This window comes from Salmo salar, chromosome 26 (assembly GCF_965601325.2).
Source record: "Salmo salar chromosome 26, fSalSal1, whole genome shotgun sequence".
Classification (NCBI taxonomy): Eukaryota; Metazoa; Chordata; class Actinopteri; order Salmoniformes; family Salmonidae; genus Salmo; species Salmo salar.
In genome coordinates, this window is record NC_138316.1 from 11,929,620 (window position 1) to 11,946,388 (window position 16,769).

At 45.0% G+C, this 16,769-nt stretch overlaps 2 protein-coding genes across 7 annotated transcripts in view; one reads left to right on the forward strand and one right to left on the reverse strand.

Annotated features, from left to right (window-relative positions):
• Positions 1-6,974, forward strand: part of LOC106587167 (neural-cadherin) — a 213,223-nt gene extending 206,249 nt beyond the window's left edge. Inside the window, exons 32-33 of the mRNA XM_045708388.2 lie at positions 2,943-3,097; positions 4,143-6,974. Of these exons, the coding sequence (XP_045564344.2) occupies positions 2,943-3,097; positions 4,143-4,661 (674 nt within the window). The 3' untranslated portion in view covers positions 4,662-6,974. The remainder of the gene's footprint in view (positions 1-2,942; positions 3,098-4,142) is intronic.
• A 548-nt stretch (positions 6,975-7,522) lies between these two features.
• Positions 7,523-16,769, reverse strand: part of LOC106587312 (dpy-19 like C-mannosyltransferase 3) — a 41,087-nt gene continuing 31,840 nt past the window's right edge. For 5 of the 6 annotated variants that reach the window (XM_045708229.2, XM_014175576.3, XM_014175577.3 and 2 more), the window contains 3 exons: positions 13,129-13,261; positions 11,901-12,059; positions 7,523-11,005 (listed from right to left, as the gene is read on the reverse strand). In XM_045708229.2, the coding sequence (XP_045564185.2) occupies positions 10,802-11,005; positions 11,901-12,059; positions 13,129-13,261 (496 nt within the window). In that variant the 3' untranslated portion in view covers positions 7,523-10,801. The other variant, XM_014175580.3, reaches the window with a different exon arrangement.

Consider the following 16,769-nt stretch of genomic DNA (forward strand, 5'->3'; position numbering starts at 1 on the left):
GGTGCTGACTGATAATTCTGGAAAACTGACGTCCACCATACGCGCGCGCGCACGCCGCACGCACGCAGACTGGGAAGGGAGACTGTTCGGTCTGACTTCTCAGTGTGTGTGTGTGCAGTGTAGGCTCGGTTTTAATCCCTTCAGTCCTGCACTCGGTTCCAGATTAGTTTAGCTTTTCATCCTAAAGTCTGATTCTGTTGTGAGGTGGGGTTGAAAAAGTAGTCTCAGTCAGAGAGAGGAATACAACTCTATAAAATATCCCTCTTTTATGTTTCCTCTTTATTGTCCTGCCTGTATCCGGATTAGTTGTCACGGTGACAGGCATAAATGCCACAGCTGTTAGACGGCGATGTCGGCTGGAGCCTTTTAAATGTGTCTCTGGACTGTGTGTCTCTTAGAAAAAAGGGTATTTGGCTGTCCCCACAGGAAAACCCTTTGAAGAACCCTTTTGGTTCAAGGTAGAACCCTCCTGGCTTCCATGTAGAACCGTTTCCACAGAGTGTTCTACGTAGAGCCCAAAAGGGTTGCACTTGGAACCAAAAAGGGTTCTATCTGGAACCCAAAAAGGGTTATCCGATGGAGTCTACACTGTGGGTTTGGAGCCTCAGCTGGCTTTTGCTAGGGATGGAATGAGGGTTATATGACAAACCATTTATCCAGTGAGTGATAACCTGGAACCAATAGAGGTATGAGATGAGCAAAAAGTGGAGCGAGAGAGAGAGAGAGAGAGAGAGTCAATGAGAGAGGACAGAAATACAGTGAGAACGAATGACAGAGAAAGGAGGGATGGCAGGGAGGGAGAGGTACACAGACACCGAAAGACAGCGAAAGGGATTAGAGGTACAAGAGAGAGAACGAGAGAAAAGAAGAGAGAAATGGAAAGACACACACTGAGTAATAGATTGAGGAATGGAGGGAGTGAGAGCAGGCTTTGCTAGGCTCGCTGCAGTAAACAGCATTATAGTTTGATGGCCTTGAGCCTGCTCATTATTGACTAGGATTGATTTATTTAGAGATTCTCATCTCGCCATGCTCTCACTACGGGGATGCTCTCACTATGGTGTAACAGAGGAGAGAGGGAAAACAGGCTTTTCTTCCTCTATCCACGTTCATATGGGTCTGAGATGAGAAAAGTCTACACTATATACTGTCCTCAGGCTTAAAGAATCTAGCTATCATTATACAATATGGATTCGTGCTGAAATCAGAAATGTAACTGTTTCAGTATTTTGCCATACGGTATGCAAAACAGTATGCTTTGCTCTTGGTTGAATTATACACTTGTCTTATAATTCGGTATTTCATGACTAGTAAATTGCAACCTTTTTCCACTCAAAAAGACCCCAAGTTGTGCAGAAAAACAAACAAACATTCTTCAGTGAAATAACTTTCTTCTTTTTTTACTCCAAATGAATGCATCTTAGGACACAACATGATGCACATGCCAGTGTCTATATTACATTTTTTATGAGTGTGGTAGACAGAATAAATCATTTTTTGTGATATTCCATAGCCTGATATACACTGTGGTGTGTGTTAGACGTTGGGACGCATGTTGTCTATCTTAGGGTTATGGAGGAGCTTGTGTGAGGTCGCTAGTTGGGTGATGCAATCGATAGTGCAGGCTTTGTTAGGGTTCTGATATGAGAGGAGAGGAGAGGAGGAGAAGAGAGGAGAGGAAAAAAATGGCTTGGAGGCAGCAGCTAGCCAGCCACTCAGACCTCCTCTGCTTGGTAATCAGAGCAACAGTTCAGCTCCTGCAGAGAACAGACACACATCTCTCAATCGGAGAGGGCCTTTGAAGACACACAACCCAATAGGGAAGCCTCTATGAGCTCTGACCTGAACCTAACTTCAGAGTAACCTTTTTCTTAATCACACAACACTCAATCCGAGTGATGACAGACAGTCATACACAAACACTGTGCTTTAGAGTTAGAGACAGTGGCCTTCAGAACACACAACTCGAACAGTATCGTGTGTCAGTCTCTGAGACTTTTTTGAACAACTCACTCACCTAGATGAACATGTCTCCTCTTAAAACAATTGCAACATTGCAATAATGTTGCAATAGAGAGAGAAACAGACAGACATGGGATTGCATATTCCCGTGCAATAGACCCAGCGCTACAAAGCCCTCTAAAAAGCCACTTGATTTGCTTGTGACACGTGTGCGAGGAGGGTGAGCATTGTGTTCATAAATTGATATAGATTTTTTGGGGCCGGTGTCGCAGCTTGTTTCTGGCTGGATACACCGGTACCTAACGTCTGACGAGGGAGAGTTCACTCAGAGATTGCCCTGATAATTGGGAGATTTAAATTCAATCAGTCTCAGCCTGTCACCCTGGTCCCCTTGCTAAGTGACACCTTATCAAACTACTGATAGGTGAGCACGCAACAATCAACAGATAGAACCAAAAACAAATAAGGGCAATTGAGAGGGAGAGAGGGATATCAAAAAGGAATTAGAACGAACTGAAATGACAGACAGACAGAGAGAGAGTGATCCAGAGAGAGTGAGAGGGAGAGAGATGCAGGATGGGAGGAAGAAATCTGAGGAATGATCAAAGCAGAGAGGTTGAGTCAAATAAGGTGTGATGGAAGGGGGAGGGAGGGGTACAGGATAGAGAGATTTATGGAGAAGTACTGTATGGGTACATAATATACTCTAAAGGTCACAGCAGTCTATAGGGGAGGATTGATTTTGAGAGTACCACTTGCCACTCTGCAAAGAGAGCTCTTATTTGGTAGCCGTCCTTGGAGTCAGCCAGCAGTCTGCCTGTCAGGCCTCTCAGCACAGCCATCATGCTGATATTGCAATGTCAAATCAACGCAGTGGAAACGGTTCACGCAGTCACTTCTAATCAAACTGAACCAGGAACTTCCTCTCTCTCTCTGTGCGTCTGTCTCTTCCTCCTTCTGTGCTCTCCGGTGCCCCCTAGTGCTGCTGCTGGGCATCTTCCTGTACACCCGCTGGCGCAGTTACAAGGGCCTAAAGGAGGGTGTTTACCACGTGTCAGCTCACCATGACGGCTGGGAGGACATCAGAGAGAACGTGCTCAACTACGATGAGGAAGGAGGAGGAGAGGAGGACCAGGTAAGAGCTAACACATCTATGTCTCCTACACACAATGGGATAATGTGCCTTTTGGTCCCTTGTCACAAACGGTTTCAATGAAGGCAGTTTCAGACTGAATCTGTGAAGTGAAATAATTCAGTTGGGATTCGAGGCTAGGAATTATGGGTACTACACTTGCTCAAGCACACTCCTCTTCCCCACCATTGCCATTGTAACACCTTCTCATTCAGGTTCACCTCCTACTCCAACCAGAAAGCAACTAGTGGAGTGTTTGTATATTCACGATCTCCTTACACACAATTAGACATAATGTGATTATCGGATGCTTGGTAATGCCGCAATACTTTAGGTCCTCTGGTGGATCTTTCGACATGAGCGCTGCAGCAGCACACAGGCTTTGCACACTTTCCTCATCAGGTAATCCATTACAGAGCACACCCACGCGTGTGTCATTTACTCCTCCACTCTACCGTTCCTCCATCCTCCTTTTCTCCAGAGCCCGGGCTCCCATCTCTCCAGAGCAAAGCACTGCCGTGGTAACGAGGGTGAATCAGTCTCGCCTGAATCAAATGAATGTTGAAGTGATTGTGTGTTATATAAAAATGGATGCTCTCTAGCCCTCGTCCAATATTTCCCCGTGCTCTGTTGAAGTGAAACCACTCCCCTCGCCCCCCTTGTCGTTCCCTCAGATGACTTGGTGTATTCGGCTAACACGATCTGTCACCTCTCCACTAGCAGAGAATTAATCTGGATTTTGCTCACTAAGGGAGGAAATGAAGACAGATTGTAAACGTAGACAGGTAGAGCGTACGGAAAAATGGATACTGCTGAGGAAGCTCTGCTATACTCGTTTTTTTTTTCTCCTCACTCTCACCATCCCGCTCTATGATGTGATGTTTTACTTCTGTTTGAATCCCGGGAAGAGTAGCTGCTGCCTTGGCAACAGCTAATGGGGATCCTAATAACATTCGAAAATACTCTCTATTGCTCCATCTGTCCATTTGTTCCTCCTTTCCATTCTGTTTTGACATTCCATCCTCTCTCCCTCTGTGTGTGTGTGTAGAATGCCTATGATATGGCCGAGCTACAGAAGTCTCTCCAGCCCAGTCCGGCCCAGTCTGTCCAGTACAGCCGCTCCAGGGCCATCCACCAACATCACCACACCCAGCACCAACATCCCCAGCCCCAGGACACTCTTAGCAGGTTGGGCGCCAACACCGCCCTCTCTTCCTTCACCACCACCCTGCGGAGGGACGTGCCGCCCACCAGGTCCCCCGCCCAGGGCCAGAGCAGGCCCCTCCTGCTGGCCAGAAAGAGCCTGTCCTTCTCCAGCCAGGACCTGGCCCGCTACCTGTGTGAGATCATCCGGGATGCTGACCAGGCCCCAGAGTCGGCCCCCTTCGACTCCCTGCAGGTGTTCTCCACGGAGGGGGGAGGCTCGCTGGCCGGGTCCCTCAGCTCCTTCAGCTCAGCCGGGCTGGAGGAGGACACGGCTAGGGGCCAAGACTCCCTGAAGGATTGGGGCCCACGTTTTGAGAAACTCAATGCCCTCTACGAGAAGACTGAGGCCAGCGACCTCTGAACGCTGAGGGAGACAGACCAAGCTACTGTACTGCAGAGACCACCAAACAGCAGGAAACTACAGAGCTACAGGAAACTAATTGGAAGCATAGGAGGAGAGAGAGAAGTTCGGGAAGGAGAGAGAGACTGATGGAGAGCTTGGCCTCTCCTCTCTGGGAGTGACTTATTCTCCACAGGGTTTTCCCCTCTAAACGGGCCTAGAGCGAGGCTGAGGCTGGTACTGACGTTAACCTAACCGGGCCTATAGCTGAGACTCACTGTTCACTGGATAATGGGAGCTGCCAATCAATGACACGGACAGATTAATTATGGCACTTACCGAGCATGGCACACAGACCTATTGTAGTGACTTGCGGTTGACAATGATTCGGGTGAAAATGTTATTATATTTGTCAGTGAAATGAATTGCGAGGATTGCCTGGCACCTCTTGGACCTTGATATACCGTATTCCGTTCTCTATGTCTGTAATACATCAGTGTTTTAAAAACTGCTTAGACATTTGATACAGGAAGATTTTTCTGTGGCCTTCCAGTGGGCTCTCTTTCTAAAATCACTTTGCTGGGTGTGCAGTCAACAGTTACCAGTTGTGCTCGTAAGTTATATCCTAAACTTCTCCTTCCTTGATTTGGTTTTCTATTCACTTCACTCTCCCCTCTATTCATTTATATTCACCGGAGGAAGAGAGCTCAGAAATCAAGCTGGAGAGAAGAAAAGGACAGAGGAGCTGAGGAAAGGGCCTTTTCTGTTTCTCAGCTTTAACCTTCTTTCTCAGGAATACCAAACATTCTGAACACCACCATTGCAGCTGGAGAACATGATATGAATACCAATGACAAATTCCTCGTGAATGGCAGTTCAAGGTGAAAAAAAAGTGCAGAGAGGGTGGCACCCGAAGCCTCCTATAGAATGGACAGTGGACACCCTCTGACCTTCGCTGTTGTTGCCATGGTGTTGTGGAGGCAGACATAGTTTACTGTATTCACTGATATATGTCTGAAAGGGAGTGTTTACCAGTTGTGTTAAAGAGGTGGCGGGAGCTTTCGTATGAGCCCAGCAGTTTGAGCGATGGAATGGAAATGATCCAGCTACATGGGTATTCACACTAAGGATCTCACCAAGGGGGGGCTCCGCTATTTACCTTCCCCAAAGCTGGAGGATGATGCACTTACCCCCACAAACAGTATAATATAAACCAGGACCAATCTGCCCACACTAAAAACCCTTCAGAAGCCACCGTTCACTGCATTTGCGTTGTTCACCTCTGCTTTGAGAGAGGAGTGCAGCATGGAGGTGAAATTAGCCGTATAATGCAGAAGGGAGGAAGAGTGGAAAGGAGGGAGAGTTTGTGCTCGTTCAAAGCACCTCCGGGACTCGGAGTTAAATGTGCTTGTGTGAGGAGCTGTGAAGCTCCATGGGGAGTAGAGAAGGGGACGGGAAAGGGTTTTGGAAATGGTTTGTTGCACAGCAAATGGAATAAATAAAAAGAAACGTAACCTCCCTCTGCGATAGACTAAACGCCAACGTTGTACTTCATGTATTTCGAGGTAGCGTCAGCACACCCTTCTCATTATTTTGATTTAGTTTCTATTTTTTTCCCACCGCAGAGATGCTGCATGTTGAGCGTGACGGCACAACAGTAAAGGGTAGGAGTGTGTTAAAACACATCAGAACACTAATCCTAATGGGAGTTGATGGCGGCGCTGTCATGCCGTAAACCAAAGGATCATGGGAGTTTTAAAAGTCGATTGAGAAGTCGACATTCTGATTACGGATTTCAAACGTGCCAATTTTCTGAAGGCAGCCACAACGTCAGTTTAAAATAGGATGGGGAGATGAGGGTATGGAATGCTGCCGCAATGCAATGCTTTTTTATAGACAACAAAAGCTCCTCGAGGGATGGAGTTCTGATTCATCTTCCGAGCACGGTTGGCCAGGAACCTGGCTTACAGAGGAGCTAGTAAAAATAATAATGATTCAAATGTGAAGATTGTGTTTGGGATTCACAGGATTTCTCTCTGGGTTGGGGAGAAGAGATTCTACTTTAATTTGTATCATAAATGGCTTCAACATTGTCTAATGGATACAGACATATTGTGGAATTTTATGTTTTTACCTCATTTGTATATAGAAAGATAAATTAAGTCATTGCTTTTTTAAATGTGTCAATGGTAGAACTATGGATCACGTACTGCTTCTTTAAGAAAAAGTGAACTTATCTTTTTTATCATTATCATGACAAGCTTCGAATATAGATATCTTGGTGTTTTGTATTTGCATCAATCTTTTTTCTCAATAAAGATTAATTTATTTGAATCAGTGATTTTCCTGATTGTTTGCATACAGCATGATGTGAGTTTATGGCAGGATTGCCCAACTGGCGGCCCGAATTTGGCCCACGTCTGGTTTTATTTTTGCGGACAAGTTATGATTTTTTTTTTAAAGATGTTGAAATTTCATTGTTTGACATAAAAAATAAAACTAAAAACACCAGGAAATAAGCTCCAAATTATTTTAATGAACTATTCCCATGCATAATAGAGTCTGTGATCATATACAAATGTAAGCAAGGTTTGGGCTTCTTGTGGTTAATTTGTCATTATGTTCCGGACCCCCGACCATCCACTCAAGAAAACTATTATTATTATTTTTTATTTTATTTTATTTTAAATCGGTCCGCGACTGAATCTAGTTGATGATCCCTGGTTTATGTTATACAGGACTAGAAAAGAAAGTGAAAGCCTCAAGCAAGTCCTTGTTTTTGGACTTGAAATCTCCATCATTGCATTTATTCTCTTGCAATTAATGTTTTGGTGTGAACATCAAAAGAATGGACAAAATGATGACAGCAGAATACCAAAATGTGAAGAAAAAAAATGTTTTATACAAAGCAACAGAGGAAACAAAGTCCCTTTCGATAAGAACACGGAACACTGATCAATGGTAAACTGCATTCATAAGGAAGATGAAACAACATAAAACATGATATGCCACACCAACTAGTGCAATTTCTCCACAGGCACGTCAAACAGGACCAACCCATTTACTGGGTGAACAGACAGACACAGAACAATAGGAGAGGCAATATCACAACCAGCAGATTAGCAGAGGGGTGTCTTCTAGATTAAACACAGTGTTAAGTAATGAAGAAGACTGGGCCATAGAAAATTGTCATCATGACTTTGAATGATTTTCAGATAGTACAAAATCGTATGTGGTCGACAGAATATTGGAAACATTCATGTAAACAGTCTGCATTCAATCCCCAAAACTATGCCTATTTGATATTTAACATGTTCCTCTGTAAAGTTTCAAGTTTTGACATAAAGCTTAAATCATGCAAAATACAACTATGAAAATGACACGTGTACAATTTAGACTTTCATTTTTCAGCACTGCAAGCAACTTAGGTTCAATAACAGACATTTTACATCAACACAGAGATTAAACAGACAATGTTGAAGGCACTTTCATACTCAAGTTGTTAAAACTTTAAACGATAACATGACGCAATCTACATTGCCAAATATGCAATAAAATAACACACATTAACCATTTACAGTATTGAATAATTTGACATTACCCTGTTAAGTCTGAATTTGTTTACATCAGGATTTAGACTACAGTGCCTATCATAAGTATTCGCCCCCCCTTGGATTTCTTCACATTTTATTGTGTTACAAAGTGGGACTTAAATGGATTTCATTTTCAAAGTGTAATACTATATTTTTTTTTAGACGACTGGAAAATAAAACGTGAATTTACCTTGATTAGATAAGTATTCACCCCCCTGAGTCAATACATGTTTGAAACACCTACGGCAGCGATTAGTCTTCTTGGGGTAAGTCTCTAAGAGCTTTGCACACCTGGATTGAGCACACCTCAATTTTAGATTGCGGTGACTGTAGAGCAGCTGTAACATTTCAACTATCTACTAACCCTAGCCCTTACCCTCATTCTAAACATAACCCTAACTGTAGCATAACCCTAACCGTAGCATAACCCTAACCGTAACATAACCCTAACCACAGTTGCTTAACAACAGATAGTATGACCTTGATAGAATATTGACAGTATGACCATCTGTAGAGCATCTACAGATGGGACTATCTGGACTATCCAAATGAAGTGTGACCATGTTAAAATACCTATTAAATGACATATTTAGTAATGACAAATGCATTTGAAACTTCACGCACAGTAAAACATTTATGACTTAATACAATTATTTTATCAATAGGGGTGGGGGAAAAGGTATTTGTGTGACAACCACACCCAAGTAATAAAATAAAAGACAACACTTTGAAAAGTCTCGCACACGAAAGCCTGCTGAATTTGCGCGAGAACTTTTCTTTCATTTTGATTTCGGCACAAATGAAAATGTGGCACTGACTTTCCCATGGATTGATGTTTCAGAATTGTCCCAATGCAAAGTCCGGTGTTTGAAAGGCCACGTGCGACGTACAAACGCAGTTACAAGCCTGCTAGAGCTAGCGGCAGATAGACGACCAATATCCCCCATCGTAGTACGGATGGAAGCCTGAGCTGGAATGGGAGAGTAACTGAAGCTGGCTAGCTTTAGAAAACCCTGAGTAGATCTACTGTAGTTTGTTTCGTAGTACACCCCTCTGGTCTTTGTAGTTGAATCGGTGCTTGAAATTCAATACTTGACCTTACAACTGTTGTATGTATGGGGGACAGAGGAATGGGTAGTCATTCAACATCATGTCAACTACTATTAATTCATACAGAATGAGTCCATGTAACTTAAGTGATTTGTTAAGCCAAATGTTACTCCTGAACTAATTTAGGCCTGCCTAAACAAAGGGGGGGGGGGGGGGGGGTGAATACTTATGCAACAACTATATTTTAGTTATTGCATTTTTATTAAATCGGTATAAAAAAATAAAAAAAGTAAATCAATGACAGAAAATTACAATTAAATCTACTTCAATCCCATTTTGTAATGCACCAACATGTGAAAAAAATCGAAATACTTTGATTTGTATGTTAGTCAGTCATACATAGACCAGTGACCATGAATACGTTAACCATTCACCTAATTCAACATTGACCAGCGGTCATGGTTTACCCACAATGCAGTCCTTCTACAGAATACAGTATGATTCTGGGGTGATGAGTTTTGAGGGAATACACACAGTTAATAAAAATGTTCTCATTTAATTTCCATTAAAATACTGTTACTTTAAATGACCAATGCATTTAAACTGAATTATTAATAAATATGAAAGTTAACTATGTCAATGCTCAACAACATTACATTAGTATGCACTTATTAGGAAAACATAATGGAATGACTTCTCCCTCGTAAAAAGAATTGTCAGCCAACTACTAAATTAAACATCCAATTTCAATGCAACGGAATGAACAAGCAAATCCTCTTCACAGTGATATGACTGTTATGCATTACAATGAGAATGCCACTTCCTCTTTATACACCACAACTGACAACGTATGCAGAACTTAGTGTTTGAGTGAGAGAGTATCGAAAGAGGAGTCCTCATTAACAAGTGGAGACGAGACATGACACGGTTTTTAAAAAATAAGGAAAATGGCACAGGATGCAGCTGTGCAGTCAGACTGCAGACATAGCCACCAAAGAGACCAGACTGGCCTCTGCAATAATTACCCACGCTGCTCTAGCTTTCAATCAGCACCCTCTCAAAGGTCCCTCTCCTCTTTCTTCTCTGCTCTGCTCTGCCTTTAGTCTGGGTGAAAGCGAGAGGGAGCCGTGAATGTTGTTGTGATGCGCCGTCATCCCTCCTCTCCTGTTTAAACATGAGCTTCCTGACACAAAGCCCTGGTTTGATATGCATGTGCTCATCTGCTCGCCCGCCGCAATCAGACGCTGCTCAAATCAGCGCCGTGTCAGCCGGACGTGATCACTTGCCTCTGGCTGCAGTGGCGCACGGAGGGATGGAAAGAGGGAGGGGCGGCGGGTGGGAGAGTGCAGCCATGGTTCCAGATGAACTCGGGTAGACCAGAGAGCAGGGAGCACAGAGCAGTCATCAGGTTATCGACTTGGCAGGGAGCGGGAGGCTGAGTCGGAGACTGGGCGGGCGGGCTGGATATGGGTGGGTGGAGCATTGTTTATGGGGTAACCCAGGGTCTTATTACTGGGTTTAATCCTGCATGGCCACCGGCTCTCTGTCGGCCTTGGCTCTCTTCTTGCCCTTCTTCAGCTTGTAGACGTGGAAGGTCTTGTTTTGGAACACGCGGGTGAAGAGGGCTGTGTAGGCAGGGCCGTCTGTCTTGATGGACGCACAGAAGCGAGGGTGGGAGGCGTGGACCAAGTCTGGGTCGTTGTCCCCAGGGCCATCCATGATCTAATCCCAAAAACACATTAGATCCATTCAACTGTTCAGACATAATGTATCGTCAGAAGTAAACAGAAGCCTTGAGTTTGATTTGTACTTGTAGTTAAACTGCGGAAAACAAACCACACGGATCCAGGGTATTGAATAATTAACAAAAAATAAATAAAACATTCTGTTTTTGTTATTCTCCCAAAAGATTTCTAAGAGTTGAGCCAATCTCTATGTGATGTGGACGTGGGGATCACATGCAGTGAAACATCACTAACCCCACATACACCACTCGGGAAGGATGAGACTACGCAAGGCAAGCATGCCTCCAGAAATCCAAACAACCAGCGACTCATTTATTCCTAGCATCAAAAGCGGGAGGAGAGAAAATACATCTTTCAAACCAGAGGTGAGACGCAGATCAGAGGAGGATGAATCTCCAGACCCCAACGCTGCCTGTAATTGAGCCCTTTCAAAGCAATCATACTTTGAAGTGTCTGTGAGTGACAGAGGCTGACAGACAACATGTGATTTATAGGGAGCAAATGCAAAACGCACACATGCAACGCGCGCGCGCGCACACACACACACACACACACACACACACACACACACACACACACACACCACACACACACACACACACACACACACACACACAAACAACCCTCCCCATCCTAATCTCACAAACACCCAAAGAATCTATCCGTCACTCCCTTTCTCTCATACTGAAGAGGTCCAATCAATATTCCTTCTCTCTCCAAAAAAGATATATTTTAACCAAACAATCTGCCTCCTGTTCAAACAAACACTTACATATCAAAACGCTCACGCGTGTACATACATCCGCGGTTAGTCATACATTTGTGAATGAGCTGGCGTCGCAGAAGCCCGACAGAACAGAAACGACACCTACGTGTCCGTTGGCCAGGTCCAGCAGGTCTCGGAGCCTGCAGCCCCGGCCATGCCTCCTCTCGTAGCAGACGCTGTCCTCCATCACCACGAAATCAGCCCCCGCCGCGCGCAGGATCCTGTGGACCTCCTCCGGGGATTGCTGGGCGTAGATCTGATATACCTGAAACGACCAGGAGGAAAGAAACACACACACACACACACACACACACACACACACACACACACACACACACACACACACACACACACACACACACACGTGTAAACATGGAGGACAACACAACACAGGGCTCAGACACACACACACAGGCATGACTTATTGATAGAGGGCTATGGAGAGACTTTGCGATGAGTGTTAACAGCGGGCCGTGCTGGTGCTGGGGGCTGACGCCTCTGTGGCGCTGAGTGGCAGACAGACACGCAGCAGGGTGGTGGGGAGGGAACATTCTGCTCACGTCCCTCAGGCAGAGCCAGACCCCCCCCCCCCCCCCCCAACCACCCACAGCTGCAGAGCTTCATTAGTCAGAGCTCTGCCTGAAAGAGCCCCACACGGCACAGCACCACACGCTGTACAGCGCCACCTGGAGAGTGGCAGAACGCTCTGTACCCAACCATCCAGCAGCCCTGCACCGTCTCCTCTCCTCTCTGGCTGTCTGGCCACCTCCCCCTCACCTAGCCCCACGCGCTGCGCTGTCTAACGAGCTTTAGAGACGGTTCACACCACCACAATTAATCTCCGCATCTGACAAACGCTACTTGCCATCCCTGGGTGAGATGAAAACATGGCGTTGTCTGGCTGATAAAGCCGCGCGCTTCTGTAAAACTGAGGGGACAGCCAGACAGGAAATATATAAAAAGTGACTGATAGCACGCTCTCATGTTGAGGCTTATGGGACTCCATTTCCCCGTCGCGGTTGACGTCCCCTCCATGCTAATATCACAGGTATACAGAAGTGGTGTCCTCTCCTTGATAGCATCGTCACCCAAGTGGGGTCACGCATTCTGAATTCCATTACAATTCTGGAGATGGCTTGAACACAGCCCTTTCTTTTCCAAGTGGACTGTTTAATTCCCTGGTTGGACTGAATCTAAAACGGAATTGACCCCCAACCCTGGTCGACGCATATTTACAGGCGTCTCCATATTACTCTCCTCTCAGGTCAGGCCTTGTGTAAAAATAAACTTAATTAAGTATTAAAGTAGGATAAAGGATAAAGGATTTGTTTTACCTGTCTGGTCCTCTCTCTCAGGGCTCGGTCTTCATAGTGTGGGTGGTTAGTCAGGACTCTCCCTGTGCACAGTTTGATCCCAGCCAGCAGCTGCATGCTCCCAGCAAACACTGCCGTCTTGGGGGTCTTTGAGCTGGAAGACAAGGTGGAAGAAGTGTTTCCTGGGAGATCAGCATGTATACTGCTGTATGCTACACGGCGGTGGAAGACGTTAACACGCTGTAGAGTCGGTGTATTTGTGTATTTAACGAGACAGCGTTTCTTTTTGTTGGTTTCCTCACGACTCAGTAGCAGGCTAGCACCACACTGATATCTGTACTTGCACACTGCAGGTATCCTTTACTCAATGCCATCAAGTTCTTTTACGATAACCTTTGAAGACTTTCACTTTTATTTTAAGAACAAATACTGGAACAACTTCAAAGAGATATGGAAAGGCTAGCGGAAAGGGCAGCCTGGTAAGGCTGCTGGGAACATAAAATAGTTATCAGAAAAATAAACCGTGTTTATCTTTCTTTCGCCTAGGAATCTTTCTCAAGGTGTTCTAGAGGAGGTGGTGAGTGAGGACTCACAGGAAGGACAAAGCCCAGTGTGGAATGTGTTATAGGAGTACAGCCTAGAGAGGCTGTACTCTTAACTAGAGCCTTGTTACTGCCACAGCCCAACCTTGGCCTCATAACACTGATCTCTCCGCTCGTCGACACAGTGACTCATCCTACACCGGCACATGCCCGAGACACCCTCTGACCGGTTACACAATTTTGGGGGGGGGCGTTTTTAAAATCACGAGCAACATTTTTTAAATCACGAGCCACAACACAGAGGACAGGACAATCTTTCTGTTTACAGTATGGGCTGTGTACACTCTCCCTCAACCCGGAAAGTCTGATTGCATGGATACACTCGTGTGGGGAGAGAGAGCGCGTTTCTACTCATAGCAACCATTTCCAGTAATAATTATGTTGGTGGTAATTGTTGGTAACAACTGAGGAATCAGGTCATTTCAGGCAGAAACAAGCAGCATAGTTGGTTGACAACCACCTGTCGAGCTGTTGTTCAGGTATTTCACGAATCAATTAGGCAGTCGAGAACAGCAGAAAAGAGCATTAGAAAAAGGTAGTTTGCTCAAACACACACACGTAGAATTAAATTATTTCAGTTTAATTTACTATTCCCTGGTGCAGGAGTTATTGTGTTATCTATATTAGAAAAGGAAATCAAATCGCTCACTAATTCTGTAAGAGATCTTAGCAGAGCCTCTTTCACAGCAGCTATTAGCTCCTCCATTCCTCCCCCAAACCTCATGTTGATTTGCCATTCAAATCCACATTACAGAAAAGAGGGGGATAGGTTGAGACCGCTGGCTCCCTCTGGGCTCTGGGGGGAGAGATCGGACGCCCCCGCTAGGAACATTAGCAGCTTGTGGGGCTAATCGCCAACCACCCTGGGCTGTGTGTGATGGGGTGATAGGGCTGACCTCTGACCTGCTCTTCCGGGTCACTTCCTCCTCTCTGTGGGAGTTTGTGTTTAATTACTGCATATTCAAGTGGGATTCCTCAGACCTCAGCTGATTTCTATTTCATTTCAGATTTATATTCTGCTATCTAAACGCCCGAAGCCCCGCTGACATTATAAAAATATATTAATGCTGTTAATAGCTGGGGAAGGAGGACGCGGATGGTGATTAAGCGTGAAATTGGTATGCATGAATGTGCCTGTGTGTTAGTTATGCTACATGCAGAGGTGGGACTATGTCATGCAGTAAATTAACACCATTGTACACCTGTTGATGCAGACTTTAAAGTGGTAGTGCTGCCGGGCAGAGAGAGCTAGAGAACAGATGGGTGGAAAGTTTCAGTGTCTACCAATCAGAGAGTAAAGGAGGAGGACAGCCTAGTAAAATGTCTACACAGCACGAGTCCAATAGAGGCGGGCACGGGAGGGAGGGCGATGCTAACAGCTCTGAGATGCTAACGGCTGGGATTTGTAGGGAGCTCAGGTACGGCAGAAACGGAGATCGAAACAGAGATGGGCCTGTCACGTCCATCCTAAGATCCTACAGCTCTGCTCATCCTATCTGACTGGCCGATCTGCTCTGCTCCCAGCTAGAAGAGATGGACCGCCGCAGATAAATCGGCCGTTACACCAACCAGCCACTATAATGGCCAATTCAACGGCCACAGAGTCCGGAGACTGAGCGGAGGGTGATGATGATTGATTGACTGACCGGTTGAGAGGGAAGGGTTGGCAAAAATGTTATTATAATGCAATTTCACAGTGAGCGAAGTCACAAGCTTTTCATTGATAATATCCTGAGGGGGGGAATAACTGTGGTTCATACGAGGATAGGCAGAGTTTTACTTACTGCTACTGAGATCCTGTGGAGACTATGTATATATAATAAGGTGAAAACTTCACATTTCGACAAATTATAAGGAAGAGAAAAAAATCAAGCTGACAGAACGACAATTAGCAAGGAGTGAAAGTGGAGGATATGAGCGTATCAAAAACATGAAGAAATCCACAGTTTACAGCACGAAAACGTCCTCATTGTTCCAGTACTGAACAGCCGCTCTTGCAGCGACAGAAGTTTCCCTGGGAAAACAAAAGCTTCATTTGTCTTCATTATTCAAAAACAAGGCAACATTCTGAAATAACTCAGCTTTTCAGAATCAAAGGATGGCGTGACAACATTAACCACCGAACAAAAGAGGGGAAATTAATTGCATAGCAGCCAATGCTTAAATGATGAGGGTGTCTGTGATGATGGTGCCTCACAATGCTGTCAAAGACAGTAATGACAAGACACCAGCACAACTTAAAAGGGCACCATCAAGAGTGGAGCCAGCAAAGTCACGAGAGAAATTATCAAGCATTTTCATACACAATGGCGAGCTACCACTGACTTCTGAATGTGCATTTAGCAGGAGGAAGCTGGAGGGAGACTTACAGACTCTTTAACTGAAAAAGAAACAGTCAGCAAACCAGTCTTCTTCTCTCCTTAACATCTCTGTTGCACTGATTAAATCTCCTGAGTTCTTCAGATTTACTACAATGTAACTATTTAAAAAGTGCCCACGGATAGAAGGTATGTTCGAGTACGTTCCCCGGCAAGATTACCATAACAAATCAATGAGTACTTCATGTAAATACTGTGAATGAGACAGAAATACATGTTCCTATGTTGTTTTTTTTCACATTCGCTCTGAATTTGTGATAATTTACAAACAAGAGCAGCTTTGCTATGCCCGAGTATCATGAAACACGATTCCTGCTTAACTCTTTCATCTTAAATGTAATTAGCGTATGGCAAGAGGCTTAATGCGCCAGCACCAGTGAAGGTAACGCTACACGCTAATCCGCCGAGCAAATTGGATTTCCTCTGGAGGCAGAGAACCTGTGTCATTTCACAGAGTGAGTCTTTTTAAGGTCTGTCCTCCCCAGTCAGTCTCTCTCAGAGCCAAGGAGCCACGCCAAATTCACATCCATCTCCGATCACATCAGGACTGATTGGCTTGATAAAACACTTCCACAGGGGCCTGGGCATCGGGCTGAACCGCTGCCAACAGCTGGGTCCTCTCCAGACCTCCATGTCTTATTCATGCGCCACAGCTCACCAAATCTACATTTCACATAAACAC